Raw genomic sequence first — 16,262 nt, 5'->3', positions numbered from 1 at the left:
TCAGTGCCTACCCTTTAGGCAAAGGACTGATTTCAGTCAGTCTATTGATTAGAAGCTGGTCCTGCAAACTTGTCCCTGTGAGTACATGTCAGTAATGCTGATTTATCTGTCAACAACCTTACCAGTTATGGAATTTCCAATAAAAGGATTGCCCACTCAATCCCCAGACACAGCAGAATCAAACACTGAGCAAGTTACTGGGGCAGGCATTGAATCAAAGGATGTCACAAAGAACAAAGGATTGATGATCAGACATTAAAACACAGAGCTCCAAGAACCAGAAGCTATGAAAATAAAACACTGTACTCAGTTCCATGGTGAACACTATTTTAATTTGCTCAGAGAACAACTAGTCATTTAGTAGAATGAGGTCACCATGTACAACAGATATAGATATTGACCCCATTCAGCTGAGTGAGAGCCTGTCAAACAGGTACTCTCCCATGCCATTGTCAGGGGCTCCCAGTCTCTTCAGGTTGGTGGTGTGATCTCCCAGCTTCTTGATCATCTTGACTTGCTCATCCAAGTAGTGCCTCTCCAGGAAGTCACACAGCTGGAAAGCAAAGAGGGGAACTGGTTAAATCTGACCAAATGCAGATTGGGAGACCGAACAGTGAAGTGATGTCATGGAGATTGCCAAATACACACGAGAAAGTGCTCAGTTTTAGAAACAGGAGGATCTTGGTACAACCCAAGAAAACCCTCCACAATGTCAAATGAGATCTTGTGGCGAACAAAAAGGACCAAGTGTCTGATCCCTGTTTTTATTCAAAAACCCAGATTTAAATACACCACACTCACATGAGGGTCCGTGTGGCCAGAGGCCAGTTTGTGCAGATCCAGCAGACTCTGGTTCACATCCTTCTCCATCTGCAGAGCTCTCTGCATTGCCTCCACGCCACTGCCCCACTCATCCTGCTCTGGCTTCTGCGGGGAGGGAAGCAGGAACAGAAAGCACAGCTCAGCAGGCAGTTGTATCATTAGTCTACATCTGATCAGTTAGTTATCCCTCATCATTGTAGGGGAGGTACTACAGGCCAACTTGACCTTGGTAAAACACATGCTGTATTTGGTACTGTTCTTGAAGGGGACATTTCTAAACAGATCCTGCTAGGCCGTGATCAGAGTGATCTCAAGGCATCAGAAACATCTTCTAGATGTATAAAGGCTTCATTCTGATGAATTCAGCACCTGAAAGACTTCTGTTTTCCCTTTTGACACCTCATCTTGTCCAAAGCTGCAGCAGACACCGATATTTGCTCACCATCCAGAATACTGGATTATCACAATTGCCAACTATTGTTCAATCACAAGTGCAAAAGTGTTTCTTTTTAGTGAAGGGAATCTTATTGTGGTGAGCAACCTCCCATTCACACAGTATTTGTCTAATCCTGAACCTGATCATATTGAGATATCAGTCCATTGTATTGAGCTGAAAAAATTTTGAATCCAACCTTGATGTCCTGCAGAAGGACACGACCTCCACGTTTATTCTGGAATGTGATCAGCTTCTCTCCATGTTCTCGCTCCTCATGGGACTGCTCCTTGAAGAACTCAGCAAAGTGACGCAGGGCAACATCATCCCGGTCAAAGTAAGAGAACTGTGGGGGAAGAAACAGGCAGGAAGGGGAAGTGTATCTGAAATTCAATGGCACTCCTCAACCAGAAACTAACCCAGTCACCATCTTGATTCCACATTTAAGGACAAAAAAGCTGCAGCACAGGAACAGGCTCTTTGACCCTCCAAGGCTGCACCGAGCGACATCTGGTCTCAAATTGGTCATCTATTTTCATAGGGTCTCTATCCCTTTGCTCCCTGCCCATCCATGTACCTGTCCAGATAGATCTTAAGACACTAGTGTGACTGCATCTACCACTTCCACAGGCAATGTGTGCCAGGCACCCTCCAACCTCTGCGTAAAGAGCTTTCCAAACATATCCACATGATAAATTGCCTGTAGCATTCAGTGGTATGGGGGTTATAGGGGAAATGGGTCTGGGTGGGATGCTTCAAGGGCCAGTGTGCACTGAGCTAAAGGGCCTGTTTCCACACTGAAAGGAATCTCACCCAATCTTCCCTGCTCTTACTTTGAGCTCATGACCCCTAGTAATTGAGTTCCCCACTCAAGGAAAAAGCTTCTTGCTATCCACCTTGTCTACACCCCTCATGAATTTGAGGAGCTCAATCAGGACCCCACCCCCAAATCTGCCACCTTCTAATGAAAATAATGCTCATCTACTCAACCTGTCTTCCTAGCTCACACCCTCCATACCAGGCAACATCCTGGTGAACCTCCTCTGCACCCCCTTCCAAAGCATTCACATCCTTTTGTTAGTATGGCAACCAGAACTGGACATTTAATTACTGGAACATGATAGACAGGCAGAAGGTCTTCTCCCATGGAAGATAGAAGAAAGAGGACACACAACCAGCCGATCAAGGACACAGCACTAAGAAAGAGCACGTGGATGGACAGAGCCATGAATCGCAGTGAGCGCCAGCATTACAAACATCACCCACCTGAATAACCCCACTCTGTCCTACCATCTACTCAGCACTGAGTTCTAACTGGTTTTTTTTTCCTGTAATTCACATTTGGAGTGTGAAAACATGCCACACTTGTCTTTCCTCCTACTGAATAGCTAGGAGGAGGATGACTTCTGAGGAAGAGTCACTGGACCCAAAACATGAACTGATTTCTCTAAATCCTGCCAGATCTGTAAAGCTATTCCAGCTGTTTTTGTTGCTGTTTCTAATTTCCAGCAGTTGCTTTTCTTTCAGAAAAGAAAGAACTCATTTAGGGCCAAATCAGACAGCAGCCTGGTGAATGGGGCAAAGTTTTAAGAGTGCAAGTACGTTTTGCATAGAAAAATTCACCAGGGAAATCTTCTCTTTAAAAGAAAATTGCAACCAAATTTAAGGAAAATATAGGTTTATCAGCAACATCAGCTCATCCCTTCAGAGGAAGGAGAAAAGTCACTAAGGAGTACATTGTCCAGAGATAACAAAGTGGCCATTGTCACCCAGGAGTCAGTTGCAATACAAGACAAACTTCAAGTTTCCAACAGAGTCAGTGTGAACCATTTCACTGGGATTCAGTCAGGGAAGGGCCACAGACCAAAACACATGCTACAACTAAATCATTAAACTAGGCAAGAAAATAAACCTAAGAGAGTCAATGCACATATATCACAGGCTTCAACTTGAGGTCAGGTCTTCAATTCCACAAAGCTCACCATGGAGAGGTAAACATAAGAGGAATAGAGCTCCAGGTTGATCTGCTTGTTAACAGCATCCTCACAGTCCTTGTGGTAGTTCTGACATACTTGGGAGGCCATCTTCACTATTCCCACTCAAGAAGTGAGTTGCTCTTCCACAAGCTCTGTATTTATAGTCCTGGGACCATCCTGCACTCACCCATGGAGAGGCAGAACTGATGATGACTGACAATTGCTGCTAGCCAATCAGGAACCACCCATGCATACAGGCACCAATGAGAGAGAGGGGGTGGGTGTGTTAAGCAGAGCTGATCACAGGTGGAGATCATAATCAGGTCTGGATGGTTATTCTGTGATTGGAACAGCAGGAGGCCATTCAGCATCTCAAACCTGTTGCTCCACTCAATCAGGTCATGGGTCATTTGTAGAACAAGGTGTTGAGCTGGATGAACATAGCAGGTCAAGCAGCATCAGAGGAACAGGAAAGCTGATGTTTCAGGTCTGGACACTTCTTCATAAGTTATTTGGCTCTTTTTTAAAAAGAACTGCATTTGGTTTGAAAAAAGCTTTAACATTTTGTTTCTAAATTAAGGTGGTTGTGACAAACTGCACGAGGAAGTCAACGAACAAGAGGTGTCAGTTTCTCAGCCCGTTGTGCTGGGATATGAGACAGAAAGGTGGGAAATTGACTCTGGGTCATAGAAAACTGTGACAGGATCAGACGGGGCAAGGACAGGAAGGATGTTCCCAATGGGGGGGGGGAAGTCCAGGATCAGGGTATCCTGATGTAAGAGGACTGGGTTGGACATTTAAGACTGAGAAGAATACAAACCCAAAATTTACAAAAGTTCCTGGGTGGACATTCAGAGGATTTTTAATGACAGAGGCCATTCATCCCATCATGTCCGTATCGGCTTCCGAAAGAGCTACCCACCTAGGCCCCCTCTCCAGCCCTATACCCTCTATATTCGTCACTTCCAAGTATATATCCAGTTCTTGTTTTGAAGCCACCTATGGGATCTACCTCCGCCACTCTCCCAGGCATCACATTCCAAATCCTAACAACCTTCTGAATAGAGAGGTTTGTTCTCATCTCAGAGCTCCATTACTGACAAACTGTGACCCCTCATTACTGCCATAATCAACTGGTGAAAACAGAATATCCTCCTTTACCCTGACAGAATTGTTCATTATTTTGATCACTTCAACAGGGTCACCTCTTAAACATTTATGCTCCAAGGAGATTTACCCCAATTTCTTCCATCTTTCCTTGTATCTGAAATACCTCATTCCTGGTGTTCTTCTCGTAAATGCCCTTTGAACTCTGTCGAGGGCTTCAATGTCCTTCCTTAAATACCATGCCCAGAACTGAACACAACACTGCACATGTGGTCTAACCCATGATTTGTACAGGTGTAACATCTATTCTTCGCTTTTATACTCTCTGCGTCCATTTGAAAACACACATTTCACAAAAGCCTTCTCATAGCAGCTTTATCCCGCTCAGCCACTTTCCAGTAATCACATACTTGAAACCCAAAGTCCCTCTGCTCTTGTACTCGCCTCAGAATTGAAACATCGAGCCTGTTTTGTCTTTCTACGTTTGTTCAAGCAAAATGCATTCATCTTTTATGTTCAAATTGGAAAGCAATTGGCAACATCAAATCTGACCAAATAAAAATGTATCTGCTGATTCACATATTATCCTTTCCAAAACGAAGCTGTTTTTGGCTTTATCATAGATGATTTACTTCTAATGCGAGGATTGTAATCATATTCCCCACTCTTAGTCCTAGATGAGGATTGAAAAGAAGCAGGATCTCTCTATGTACCCTGTCAAATGCATTAATCCACTTTGAAACTTGAAGCACAGACGTCCTTTACACTTCTACACAGAGGGGCTTGGGCAAAGTATTATCATCGTAACCAATTAACTTTCTGTCCGGGGGCATTCCAGAAATTCTGTTCATAACGATCTTTGCGTCCAACCTGCTCGAACTGTGCACTCCAGATATGTTTGAACTAGAACAAAAGAACCTCCACGCTGAGATATTTGAACTGGTCCGAGATCAGGCCTAACATTAGATTCGCGAATGTGGTGGCTTGCCTTCTTGAACTGTTGTTGATTTAGTGGAGGCAGATCCTCAATGCTCCTGGTGAGGCAATGGCAGCATTTTGATCCACCAACACTGGATGAATGGGGGCTTTGGAAGGTGTTGTCTAAGAAGATTTGGTGGATTTCTACAGCATTTGTTAGACGGCACATATTGTAGTCCCTGTGTGTCAGTGGCGGAAAGAATGAATCTCGCGGCTGCTCTGAGCTGGAGGCTCTTAAGCTCCTGGCGTGTTGGACCGATACCCGTTGACCTGATTCTGTCTGAACAACTCTCTTCTGGCAATAAGAACCTAATAATGAGCTTGACAATCATTGCTTGGAGCTGGAGGCCATCAAGTTTCTGGAGTGTTGGCCTGATCTCCTGATTCTATCTGACACCGCTCTGGAATTAAGAAGGTAATGAGGAGCATTCAATTCAGTGTCAAAAACCCATCCTTACCGAGCCTGGCCTGCATATGACCCTGCAAGCACAGCGATGTGTGCACCTCTGACCTGGCCTTGTGGCAATTTGAAATGGATAATAAATGCTGTCAGCTCAGAGACATCCACATCCTTTTAATAGAGGAGACTGTCACCCCTGAACATCAGGAACAAGGCAGGCACAGAGCAGTGCATGTGCTGGCACATGCAGGTCAGTTGAGAGCAGGAGAGCTGATTTCATTGAAAATAAAGAGCTAAAGATTGGAACTGCTGATTTCTCCTCGTGGTATTTGGGTTCTAACTTTACTTTCACCTGGTGTTCTTAGCCTATGTAATCTTTACGTTGCAGAGCACTGAGAAGTTGTGCCACACCTGCTCCAAGATGGGCACTGCTGCCTTGACTAACAGGTCATTCTCTCTGGCGAGTGCACGCGTGAGAGCCTGAGACAAGTGAAAACAAGTTTTCTCATTCTCTTACAGGCAGCCATGAGACTCACTCCTTCCACCAGTGATAAAGGAGCAAAGGAAATGGGAGCGAAACCACTTGTATCCTTTGTAGATAAGCAATTGCTAAAGAGATCAGTGCATCTTCCAGGCTAAATTTTTTTTACTTTATATTCTTGTTTGAAAAGTGAATGTATGCTCAAATCATTGGACTCCAAGTGCTAGAAAAAGTCACAGGTGTGGCAACATCTGTCAGGAGATGATAATGTGTCTCAGGTCCTAGGACTGAACAGTTCTTCCCCCAGGTGCAGCCAAACCTGAGATTTCCTGCAGCTGCTTATTCCAATGAGACCTGAACATTGCACAGGGCAGGGCTCCAGTTCAGTTCCCAACACTTAGCTTGACTGAGACCAGTCCCCTGCCTATTGACTAGAAGCTGGTCCTGAAAAGTTGTTTGGCTAGTAAACAGTGTTGTACTGACAAAAAAACCCGAACACTTGTGGGATTTCCACTACATTGATTGCTGACTGAATTCGTACCGACAAAAGAGGAGCAAACTACTGGGGCAGGCATTGAATTAAAGGTTAATCAGAAGTAACAGAAAAGGATTTAATGATCAGATGTGCAAACAGCAATACCAAGAGCCAGAAGCAGCTGTGAAATTAGGCAAAGTACTCAGTTCCATGGTGAACACTATTTTGATTTGCTCAGCACAACCGAGTTACTAGCATTATGTCACCATGTACAACATACACATTATTGACCCCATTCAGCTGAGTGTGAGCCTGTCAAACAGGTACTCTCCCGTGCCATTGGCAGGGGCTCCCAGTCTCTTCAGGTTGGTGATGTGATCTCCCAGCTTCTTGATCATCTTCACTTGCTCATCCAGGTAGTGCCTCTCCAGGAAGTCACACAGCTGGAAAACAAGACAAAATTAATTCAGAGGAATCTAAAAGGTGTCTGAAAGTGACCTCTCATGACAGATGTGACGATCACCACCATGTGGAGGTCCACTCAGGTGATGTATTTGAAAGTTTGTTTTAACAGCCTGCAGGAGGCTGGAGAGGTAGTTGGATTTTCACCCAGAGTGTGCACAAACACACCACTTTCTTCCAAGAAGAAAGTTTACAAACTCACATGAGGATCCGTGTGGCCAGAGGAGAGTTTGTGCAGATCCAGCAGACTCTGGTTCACATCCTTCTCCATCTGCAGAGCTCTCTGCATTGCTTCCAGACCATTGCCCCACTCATCCTGCTCTGGCTTCTGGAGGGAGGGTAGCAGGAACAGAAAGCACAATTCAGCAGGTAGTTGAGTCATTAGTCTACACTGGTTAGTCATCCCTCATCATTGTAGGAGGTACTACAAACCAATGTTAATTTGGGAAAGACTCCTAGATTTTGTACTGAGGGATTAAGAAATTTTCTAAACACATTCTACTGTGAATGTAGATTCTCAGAATTCACATGCAGAGAATAGGTACCAATGGAAGTAATTCCTGGCTTTCCTATTGTGTTTGGAATTGTCACAAGTTATCAGAAACATCTAGATTCACAAAGGCTGGACACTGCTAGTTTCCACACCTGCAAAAGTTCCCTTTCATACTTTGTTACCTCACCTTGTCTCAAAGAGTCATTCACAGCAAAATCTACTCCCTATTCTGGTTCATTTCAATTGCCTTCTGCTGAAGAGTCACAAGGACAAAGTATTTCCTTTTGCCTGAAAGGGAATCCTATTTTGGGGAACACCCTCCCCTTCACTCAGGGTTTGTTCAATCCTGAAGCTAAATAGATGGAGATACCAGTCGATTGTAGCTGCTCACAACAAGCTGCAAACAGAAGGCTTCAGAATCCAACCTTGATGTCCTGCAGGAGGACTCGGCCCCCACGTTTATTCTGGAATGCCATCAGTTTCTCCGCATGTTCCCGTTCCTCATGGGACTGCTCCTTAAAGAACTCAGCAAAGTGTCGCAGGGCAACATCATCCTGGTCAAAGTAAGAGACCTGTCGAGGGGTAAAGAGGCAAGAAAGGGAAATGTCTGAAATACATCAATGCCTGTCCTCAGATACTAACCCAGTCACCATCTTGACTCCACATTTAAGTGGACAAAACTAGAGAGCCAGGAAGTCACCTTCCGTGGATTATAACCCATATAACAGATACTTAGCCAGACTTCTGGAAATAAAAGGACAAAAGCCAAATGCAATCCCTCACCTGTGTTTCGGTAAGATGGTGCGATAGAGTGTGGCATGGTGCACAAAGGGGACAGCTGTCTATAACCATTACATATCCCTGTTCTGCACATGGAGACCAGTTAGACCCCTGTCCAACTGAATGAAGTGTTATGAATAATGCAGTCAGTCATTAACACAGCCAGAAATCTCAGTCAGCAGCCTCATTATCACCATCACCCACCTGAATAACCCTAGTGTCCTACCACCCACTCCACACAGAATTCTAACTGCTTTGTTGTACACGAGTTAATATTTCAAGTGTGTGCCACTTTTCATAGCTCACAAAACACACTGAGCAAGGGTCAGTGGACCCAAAATTTGACCGGATTTCTTCCACCATTCCTTGCAGATCTGTAGAACTTTTCTAGCTATTCTTGTTGCTGTTTGATTTCCAGCAGTTGCTGTTTTTAGTTAAGGGAACTTTAGATCTTGAACATAAGCCAGTCTGGCAAATGGGGCAAGGTTCAAACAAAAGGATACATTTGTGTCCTACCAGGGAAGGTTTTCTGAAGAAAAAGGGATATAACCAAGTTAAATTTATCAGCAAAACCAGCTCAACCCTCCAGAGTTCAATGAAAACAATCACCAAGGGCGACACTGTCTCGAGATGGACAACTGGGGATCCACACCCAGGAGCCAGTTGTATATTAAGACAGTGTTCAAAACCTGAACAGAGAGTCAGTGTTAGGACTTGCACGAGATTGCATCAGGGGAAGGGCCACAGAAAACAATACATGCTACGGCTAAGTCATTAACCCAGCATAAAACCCCAAACAGGTCAACACTGTTATCACACAGGCTTCAATTCCACAAAGCTCACCATGGAGAGGTAAACATAGGAGGAATAGAGCTCCAGGTTGATCTGCTTGTTAACAGCATCCTCACAGTCCTTGTGGTAGTTCTGACACACTCGGGAAGCCATCTTCACTATTCCTGCTCACAATCACAAGGACAACTCTGGAACAAAGGCCTCAATCCCCAAAGCTGTTGTGTTTCTACTCCTGAGAGAACCGGCACTCACCCAGAGGGAGACCGAACTGATGATGACTGACAGTTGCTGCTGGCCAATCAGGAATGACCCTTGGATGCAGGCACCAATGAGAGAGAGGGGGAGGGTGTGTTAAGCAGAGCTGATCAGAGGTGGAGATGAGAGTCAGGTCTGGATGGTTATTCTGTGACTGGAACAGCAGGAGGCCATTCGGCATCTCAAACCTTCTGCAGCACTCAATCAGGTCATGGGTCATTTGGTTCTTTTTTAAAAGAAGTAAATATGGTTTGAGAAAAGATTGCTCGTTTTGTTTTTAAATTATGGTGGTTGTGATCAACTGCAGAAGGGACTCATTGAGGAAGGGGAGTGTCAGTTTCTCAGCCTGTTGTGCTGGGATTTGGGAAAGAAAGGTGGGAAATTGGCTCGGGGTCATCGAAAATTGTCATAGTGTCAGCTGTGGAAAAGACAGGAAGGATGTTCCTGATGATGGAAAAGTTCAGGACCAGGGGTCACAGCCTAAGTACACATTTAGGACTGAGATGAGGAGAAATCTCTTCACCGAGAGAGTGGGGGTCCTGTGGAATTCTCTGCCACAGAAAACATTTGAGGCCAAAACTTTGAATGTTTTCCAGGAGCAGTTGGGTGCAGCTTTGAGGGCTGAAGGGATCAAAGAGTATGGAGAGAGAGTGGGAAGATGGGACTGAGTTATGGAATCAGCCACAATCACATGGAATGGCAGAGCAGTCTGGAGGGGGCTGAATGGCCGAATCCAACAATTTTTTTTCGATGATTCTAAGTTTGTACAACCAGTGCAGCCAGGGTATTGTGATGCAGGGGTAATGTCCCTAGCTGTGGACCAGGAAGCCTTGGTCCAAGTCCATACCAGATCCAGAGATTTTGTAACATCTCTACAGGCAGAATTAGAAAACAACCAGAACAGGTGCAGGCACAAAGGACCGAATGGCCGCCTGCTGTGCCACAACAATTCTCCGATTTTGTGATGGGTCTGGACCTGAGCAGCATCTCCCTGCCTCCAGCTCCTGCCTGTGGATTGTCACCACGCAGTGATGGAGAGCCTCGAGTGTTCTGTTGGTTCTGAGAGTGATACCTGAAGAGGATTTCACCTCCTGGCAGGGCCACCCAGGATGGTACGATCGAGGGGAGGGTCCTGGTAAAGTGCAATGCAAAACAAGTTCCCAACGGCCATCCAGGTGGAAGATAGGCGTGTGCTATCGTTGGCTGTGACGGTGGGTGAAGGTCAGCAGTGGGGGGATCCCCAGTCAACATTTCTTTGCCAGTGGAACTGGGTCTACCTTGTGTAAAGGACCATGTCTCTGCTGATGTGTAACAGTTTTCCCACATTAAATGTGCCTTGTACAGGTGCCCACTGAGAGGAGTACAAAGCCCCTCTCCAAACTCTGAGAATTTCCTGGGGGAACATGCAGAGGATTTTTAATGATAGGAGGCCATTTGGCCCATCGTGCCTGATTCAGTTTCTGAAAGCATTCCACACGCAGCCCCACTCTCCAGCCCTATGTCTGTATCCCTCTAAATTTGCCACTTCCATATATGTATACAGCTGCTTTTCTGAAGCCACCTGTGGAATCTGCGTCCATCACTCCTGTCAGCTACGCATACCAAACCCTACCAACTTTCTGAGTGAAGAGGTTTCTCCTCCTCTCACTGTGAGCTCCCTCACTGACAAATTGTGACCCCTCGTCACTAACGTATCCACTGGTGAAAACAGAATATCCCCCTTTACCCTGACAGAATTGGTGATAATTTTGATCACTTCAACAAGTGCTTCTTGCTCCAAGGAGAATAAGCGCAATTTCTTTAATCTTTCCGTGTGTCTGAAATTCCCCATTCCAGGTGTCATTATTATAAATCACCTTTGAACTCTGTCCAGGGCTTGAATGCCCTTCCTGAAAAGCCACGCCCAGAACTGAGCACATCACTGCAAATGTGGTCTAACCAATGAGTTGTAGAGGGGTATCATCAATTCCTTGCTTTTATGCTCGATGCCTCAATTTGAAAACACAAGGCTCATAGAACAATACAGCGCAGAACGGGCCCTTCGGCCCTCGATGTTGCGCCGACCTGTGAGCTAATCCAAGCCCCACCTCCTACACAATCACGTCACCATCCATATGCTTATCCAAGGACTGTTTAAATGCCCCTAACGTGGCTGAGTTAACTACATTGGCAGGCAGGGCTTTCCACGCCCTTACCACTCTCTGAGCAAAGAACCTGACTCTGACAAATGTCTTAAATGTATCACCCTGCAATTTGTAGCTATGCCCCCTTGTACAAGTTGAAGTCATCATCCTCGGAAAAAGACTCTCACTGTCCACCCTATCTAATCCTCTGATCATCTTGTATGTCTCTATTAAATCCCCTCTTAGCCTACTTCTCTCCAATGAGAACAGATCCAAGTCCCTCAGCGTTTCTTCATAGGGCCTGCGCTCCAGACCAGGCAACATCCTGGTAAATCTCCTCTGCACCTTTCCCAATGCTTCCACATCCTTCCTGTAACGGGGTGACCAGAACTGCACGCAATATTCCAAATGAGGCCGCACTAGCGTTTTGTACAGTTGCAGCATGACATCACGGCTCCGGAACTCAATCCCTCTACCAATAAAACCTAACACACGGTAAGCCTTCTTATCAGCATTATCAATCTGGGTGACAACTTTCAGGGATCTATGTACATGGACACCAAGATCTATCTGCACATCCGCACTGCCAAGAATCTTTCCATTGACCCAGTATTCTGCCTTCCTGTTATTCACCCAAAATTGAATCAACTCACATTTATCTGCATTGAACTCCATTTGCCACCTTTCAGCCCAATTCTGCAGTTTATCCAAGTCTCCCTGCAACGTGCAACATTCTTCCACACCGTCCACCACTCCACCGACTTTAGTGTCATCTGCAAACTTACTAACCCATCCACCTATGCCTGCGTCCAAGTCATTTATAAAAATGACAAACAGCAGTGGTCCTAAAGCAGATCCTTGAGGCACACTACGAGTGACCTGACTCCAGGCTGGATATTTTCCATCAACCACCACTCGTTGCCTTCTTACAGAAAGCCAGTTTCTAATCCAAACTGCTAAATCTCCCTCAATCCTCTGCCTCTGTATTTTCTCCAATAGCCTACCATGTGGAACCTTATCAAAGGCTTTACTGAAGTCCATGTACACCACGTCAACTGCCCTTCCCTCATCCACATGCTTGGTTCACCACAGCCTTCTCAATAACAGCATTATCTTGGCTGGTCACTTTCAGATAATCACATATTTGAAACCCAAAGTCTCTCTGCTCCTGTACTCACATCAGATTTGGAACATTGAGCCTGTTTTGTCTTTCTATGTTTCTCAAACAAAATGTGTTATTCACATATTTTTAGTGTTGAAATTAGAAAGTGATTGTGAAAGTCAAGCCTTACCCAATAAATATCTAACAGCACGTGCACATATTATCTTCTCCACAAAGAAGCTGTTTTTGACACTATCCTGGATGATTTAGTTGTAATGTGAAAATTATAATCCTATTTTGCACACAGTCCTCAATGACCATAGACAAGAAACAGATTCTGTCTGTCCACTCTGTCAAATCCATTAATCCTCTTTGAAATTTCAAACACAGCCATCCCTTAACCTTCTACACAGAGGGACTGGGACAAACCGTTATCATCAATGAACCAGCTCTCTGTCCAAGTTCATTGCAGAAATTCTGTGCATAACCATCTTTGGGTCGAAGCTGTTAGAACTGAGCACTCCAGCTGTGGTTGAGCTAGAACTTGACAATTTCACAAAAGAACCATCAGCCAGAGGTAGTTGAAACCCTCAGAGATCAGGCCTAACATTAGATGAGAGAATGTGGTGGCTTGCCTTCTTGAATTGCTGTTGCCCATTTGGTGTAGGCAGATCCCCAATGCTGTTAGGGAGGGAATTCCAGGATTCTGATCCAGCACACTAGGGGAATGGGACCATGTTTCCAATTCAGGATGGTGAATGGCTTGGTGTAGAACTTGGAGGCGGTTGTGCTCCATGTATTTGCTGCCCTTGTCCCATGGCAAGTAATGGGGGCTTTGGAAGGTGTTGTCTAAGGAGCTTTGGTGGATTTCTACAACATTTGGTGATAGTACACATTGCAGTCCCTGTGTGTCAGTGGTGGAAGGAGTGAATCTCGTGGCTGCTCTGAGCTGGCAACTCTTAAGCTTCTGGAGTGTGGGACTGAGGCCCATTGTCCTGATTCTGTCTGAAAAACTCTCTTCGGGCATTATGAACCTAAAAATGAGCATGCAATTCCTAGTCTGAATAAAATATCCTTTTCACTGAAGTCATTCAGGGAAGGGAACTGCCAAACTGCCATCCTTACCTGGTCTGGCCAGTATATGACACCAAGCCTAAAGCACTGTAGTTGACTAATGGGCCCATGGGCAGTTCAGACAGAGGATAAATGCTGCCTGGTCAGTGACATCCTTATCCTGTCAAGGAATTGTCAGTGGTCATCCATTAGAAACCAGTGACTGATTGTGATTGACAGCAATGAGCTAGACCCAATGCAGCATGTGTGGAGCCACATGGAGGCCAGATTACATCAGAAAGCTGATTTTCTTCACAATTAAATGTAAAGGAAATTGGAACTACTGACTTCTGCAAGTGGTATTTTGGTTTTTGCTTTATTGTCATCAGGTGTCCTCAGCATTTGTCACCTTTGCATTGCAGAGCAAGGACAGGAGTTACAGCAGATGCTTTAGAAGGTGGGCACTGCTTCATTGCCTAATAGAGGCCATAGTCATTAGCATTGTCAGGGAGAAAGCAGAGCTTTCATTCTACTGAATGGAAAGGACATACTAGAGAAACAATTCTCTAGCTCAGGAAACATGTAAATGGTAAACAGTTGCAGAAAAGCAGGTGTACCTTGCACGATTGGTCAACTTTATATCCTTGTAATGAGGAATTTTGTGACCTATTAAAGTCAGTAGGATTTAAGCAAGAGAACAAGTAGGTGGAAAACACCTCATGGCCTGGCAACAAAATCATTCAAGAGATAAACACGTGTCTCATGTCCCGGTTCTGTTCAACACTTCTCACTACCAAACCTGAGATTTCCCAGCAGCTTTTGTTCCTGGTTTCCAGTGTCAGCTTGGTTTTTCCAAAAATGCTGAAGATTGAATGAATGGACGGGCCTTGGCAATGCCTAATGTTTAGGCACAGGACAGATTTCAGTCATGGTTTTGAGCCGAAGCTGGTCCTGAAAAATTGTCCTGGGAAAGCTGAGGACAGATTTTGTTCTGGCATTGTCTGCAATGCAGATATTTGCCAGTTGTGGCATTTCCAAGGACAAGATTGCCCACTCAATCCCTACAGACTCTCAGCAGAAGCAAACACCGAGCAAATTACTGGGGCAGGCATTGAATCAAAGGTTGCAAGAAAGAACAGAAAATGGATTTGATTACCAGATGTTAAAACACAAAAAACCTCCAAGAACCGGAAGCTATGAAAATTACACACTGTACTCAGTTCCATGGTGAACACTCTTTTAATTTGCTCAGAGAACAACTAGTCATTTAGTAGAATGAGGTCACCATGTACAACAGATAGATATTGACCCCATTCAGCTGAGTGAGAACCTGTCAAACAGGTACTCTCCCATGCCATTGTCAGGGGCTCCCAGTCTCTTCAGGTTGGTGATGTGATCTCCCAGCTTCTTGATCATCTTCACTTACTTATCCAAGTAGTGCCTCTCCATGAAATCACAGCTGGAAGACAAAATTAATCCAACAAGGATCAAAAAATGTCAGTGACCTCCCATGACAGAAGTGACCATCACCTCCCTATGGGGGAGGGGCATGCAAGTGATGCCTTCACAAGGTTTTGTTTAAACATCCTGCAGGAGGCAGGTAGAAAAATAATTGGATTCCCCACCCTGGAAGTACACAAACAGATCACTTTCTACCAGGAAAGGGATAAAACCTCACATGAGGGTCTATGTGGTCAGAGGCAAGTTTGTGCAGATCCAGCAGACTCTGGTTCACATCCTTCTCCATCTGCAGAGCTCTCTGCATCACCTCCAGACCATTGCTGCACTCATCCTGCTCTGGCTTCTGAAGCGAGGGAAGCAGGAACAGAAAGCACAGCTCAGCAGGCAGTTCTATCATTAGTCTACATCTGATCAGTTAGTTATCCCTCATCATTTCCAGGGGTTACATTCAGACAAAAAATTTTACTTGGATACAAAAACCCTCTAGATTTTATGCTGGTCTGAGAATAAAGAAATGTTAACATATCCCACTGTTACTGTGAATTCTGAAAGAAGTCGTATCTAGAATCAGTCGCAATGGAAGTAATCCCTTGCTTTACTGTTTGATGTAGTGACCAGAATGGTCCCAAGGCATTACAAACCTCTTCTGGATGTAGTGAGGTTGGATGCTGCTGCTTTTTGTAGCTGCAAGTTCTCAGCCTTACCTTTTGTTACCTCACCTTGTCCATATAGAGTCACATACAGGGACATGTGCTCACCATCCAGTAGCCTGGATCATCTGAATTGCCTTCTGCTATTGAGTCACAAATGCAAAGTATTTCCCTTTTCCCTAAACAAATCCTGTTTTGGTGAACAACTTGCCCTTGACATAGTATTTGATCAATCCTGAAGCTAAATAGATGGAGATACCAGTCGATTGTAGCTGCTCAAAAAGCTGCAAACAGACAGACATTCTCAGAATCCAACCTTGATGTCCTGCAGGAGGACTCAGCCTCCACGTTTATTCTGGAATGCCATCAGTTTCTCAGCGTGTTCCCGCTCCTCATGGGACTGCTCCTTGAAGAACTCA

At 44.9% G+C, this 16,262-nt stretch overlaps 2 protein-coding genes across 2 annotated transcripts; both read right to left on the bottom strand.

Moving 5' to 3' along the window:
- Positions 1-418: 418 nt before the first annotated feature.
- LOC132206459 (ferritin, heavy subunit-like) lies at positions 419-3,339 on the bottom strand (the record flags this gene model as incomplete). The annotated part of the gene is made up of 4 exons (XM_059640641.1): positions 3,238-3,339; positions 1,455-1,601; positions 802-927; positions 419-553 (listed from the first exon to the last, which is right to left on the bottom strand). Coding segments are annotated over exons 1-4 (510 nt in total), but the record flags the coding sequence as incomplete, so codon positions are not given.
- A 3,629-nt stretch (positions 3,340-6,968) lies between these two features.
- LOC132206428 (ferritin heavy chain, oocyte isoform-like) lies at positions 6,969-9,352 on the bottom strand. The gene is made up of 4 exons (XM_059640559.1): positions 9,251-9,352; positions 8,053-8,199; positions 7,337-7,462; positions 6,969-7,115 (listed from the first exon to the last, which is right to left on the bottom strand). The coding sequence occupies exons 1-4, from the start codon at positions 9,350-9,352 to the stop codon at positions 6,969-6,971; spliced, it is 522 nt and encodes a 173-aa protein (XP_059496542.1).
- Between the last annotated feature and the right edge of the window lie 6,910 nt (positions 9,353-16,262).

Source organism: Stegostoma tigrinum, chromosome 38 (genome assembly GCF_030684315.1).
Source record: "Stegostoma tigrinum isolate sSteTig4 chromosome 38, sSteTig4.hap1, whole genome shotgun sequence".
NCBI lineage: Eukaryota > Metazoa > Chordata > Chondrichthyes > Orectolobiformes > Stegostomatidae > Stegostoma > Stegostoma tigrinum.
This window is presented reverse-complemented; position numbering and strand designations above follow the sequence as displayed.

Bases quoted from the DNA above. Each gene is read 5' to 3' on its own strand.
- LOC132206428 (XM_059640559.1), bottom strand. From the start codon at position 9,352: ATGGCTTCCCGAGTGTGTCAGAACTACCACAAGGACTGTGAGGATGCT. The intron at 8,200-9,250 runs GTGAGCTTTGTG...ACCCCTCGACAG, and splicing joins CCTATGTTTACCTCTCCATG to GTCTCTTACTTTGACCAGGA. The intron at 7,463-8,052 runs GTTGGATTCTGA...CCCTCCCTCCAG, and splicing joins TCCTCCTGCAGGACATCAAG to AAGCCAGAGCAGGATGAGTG.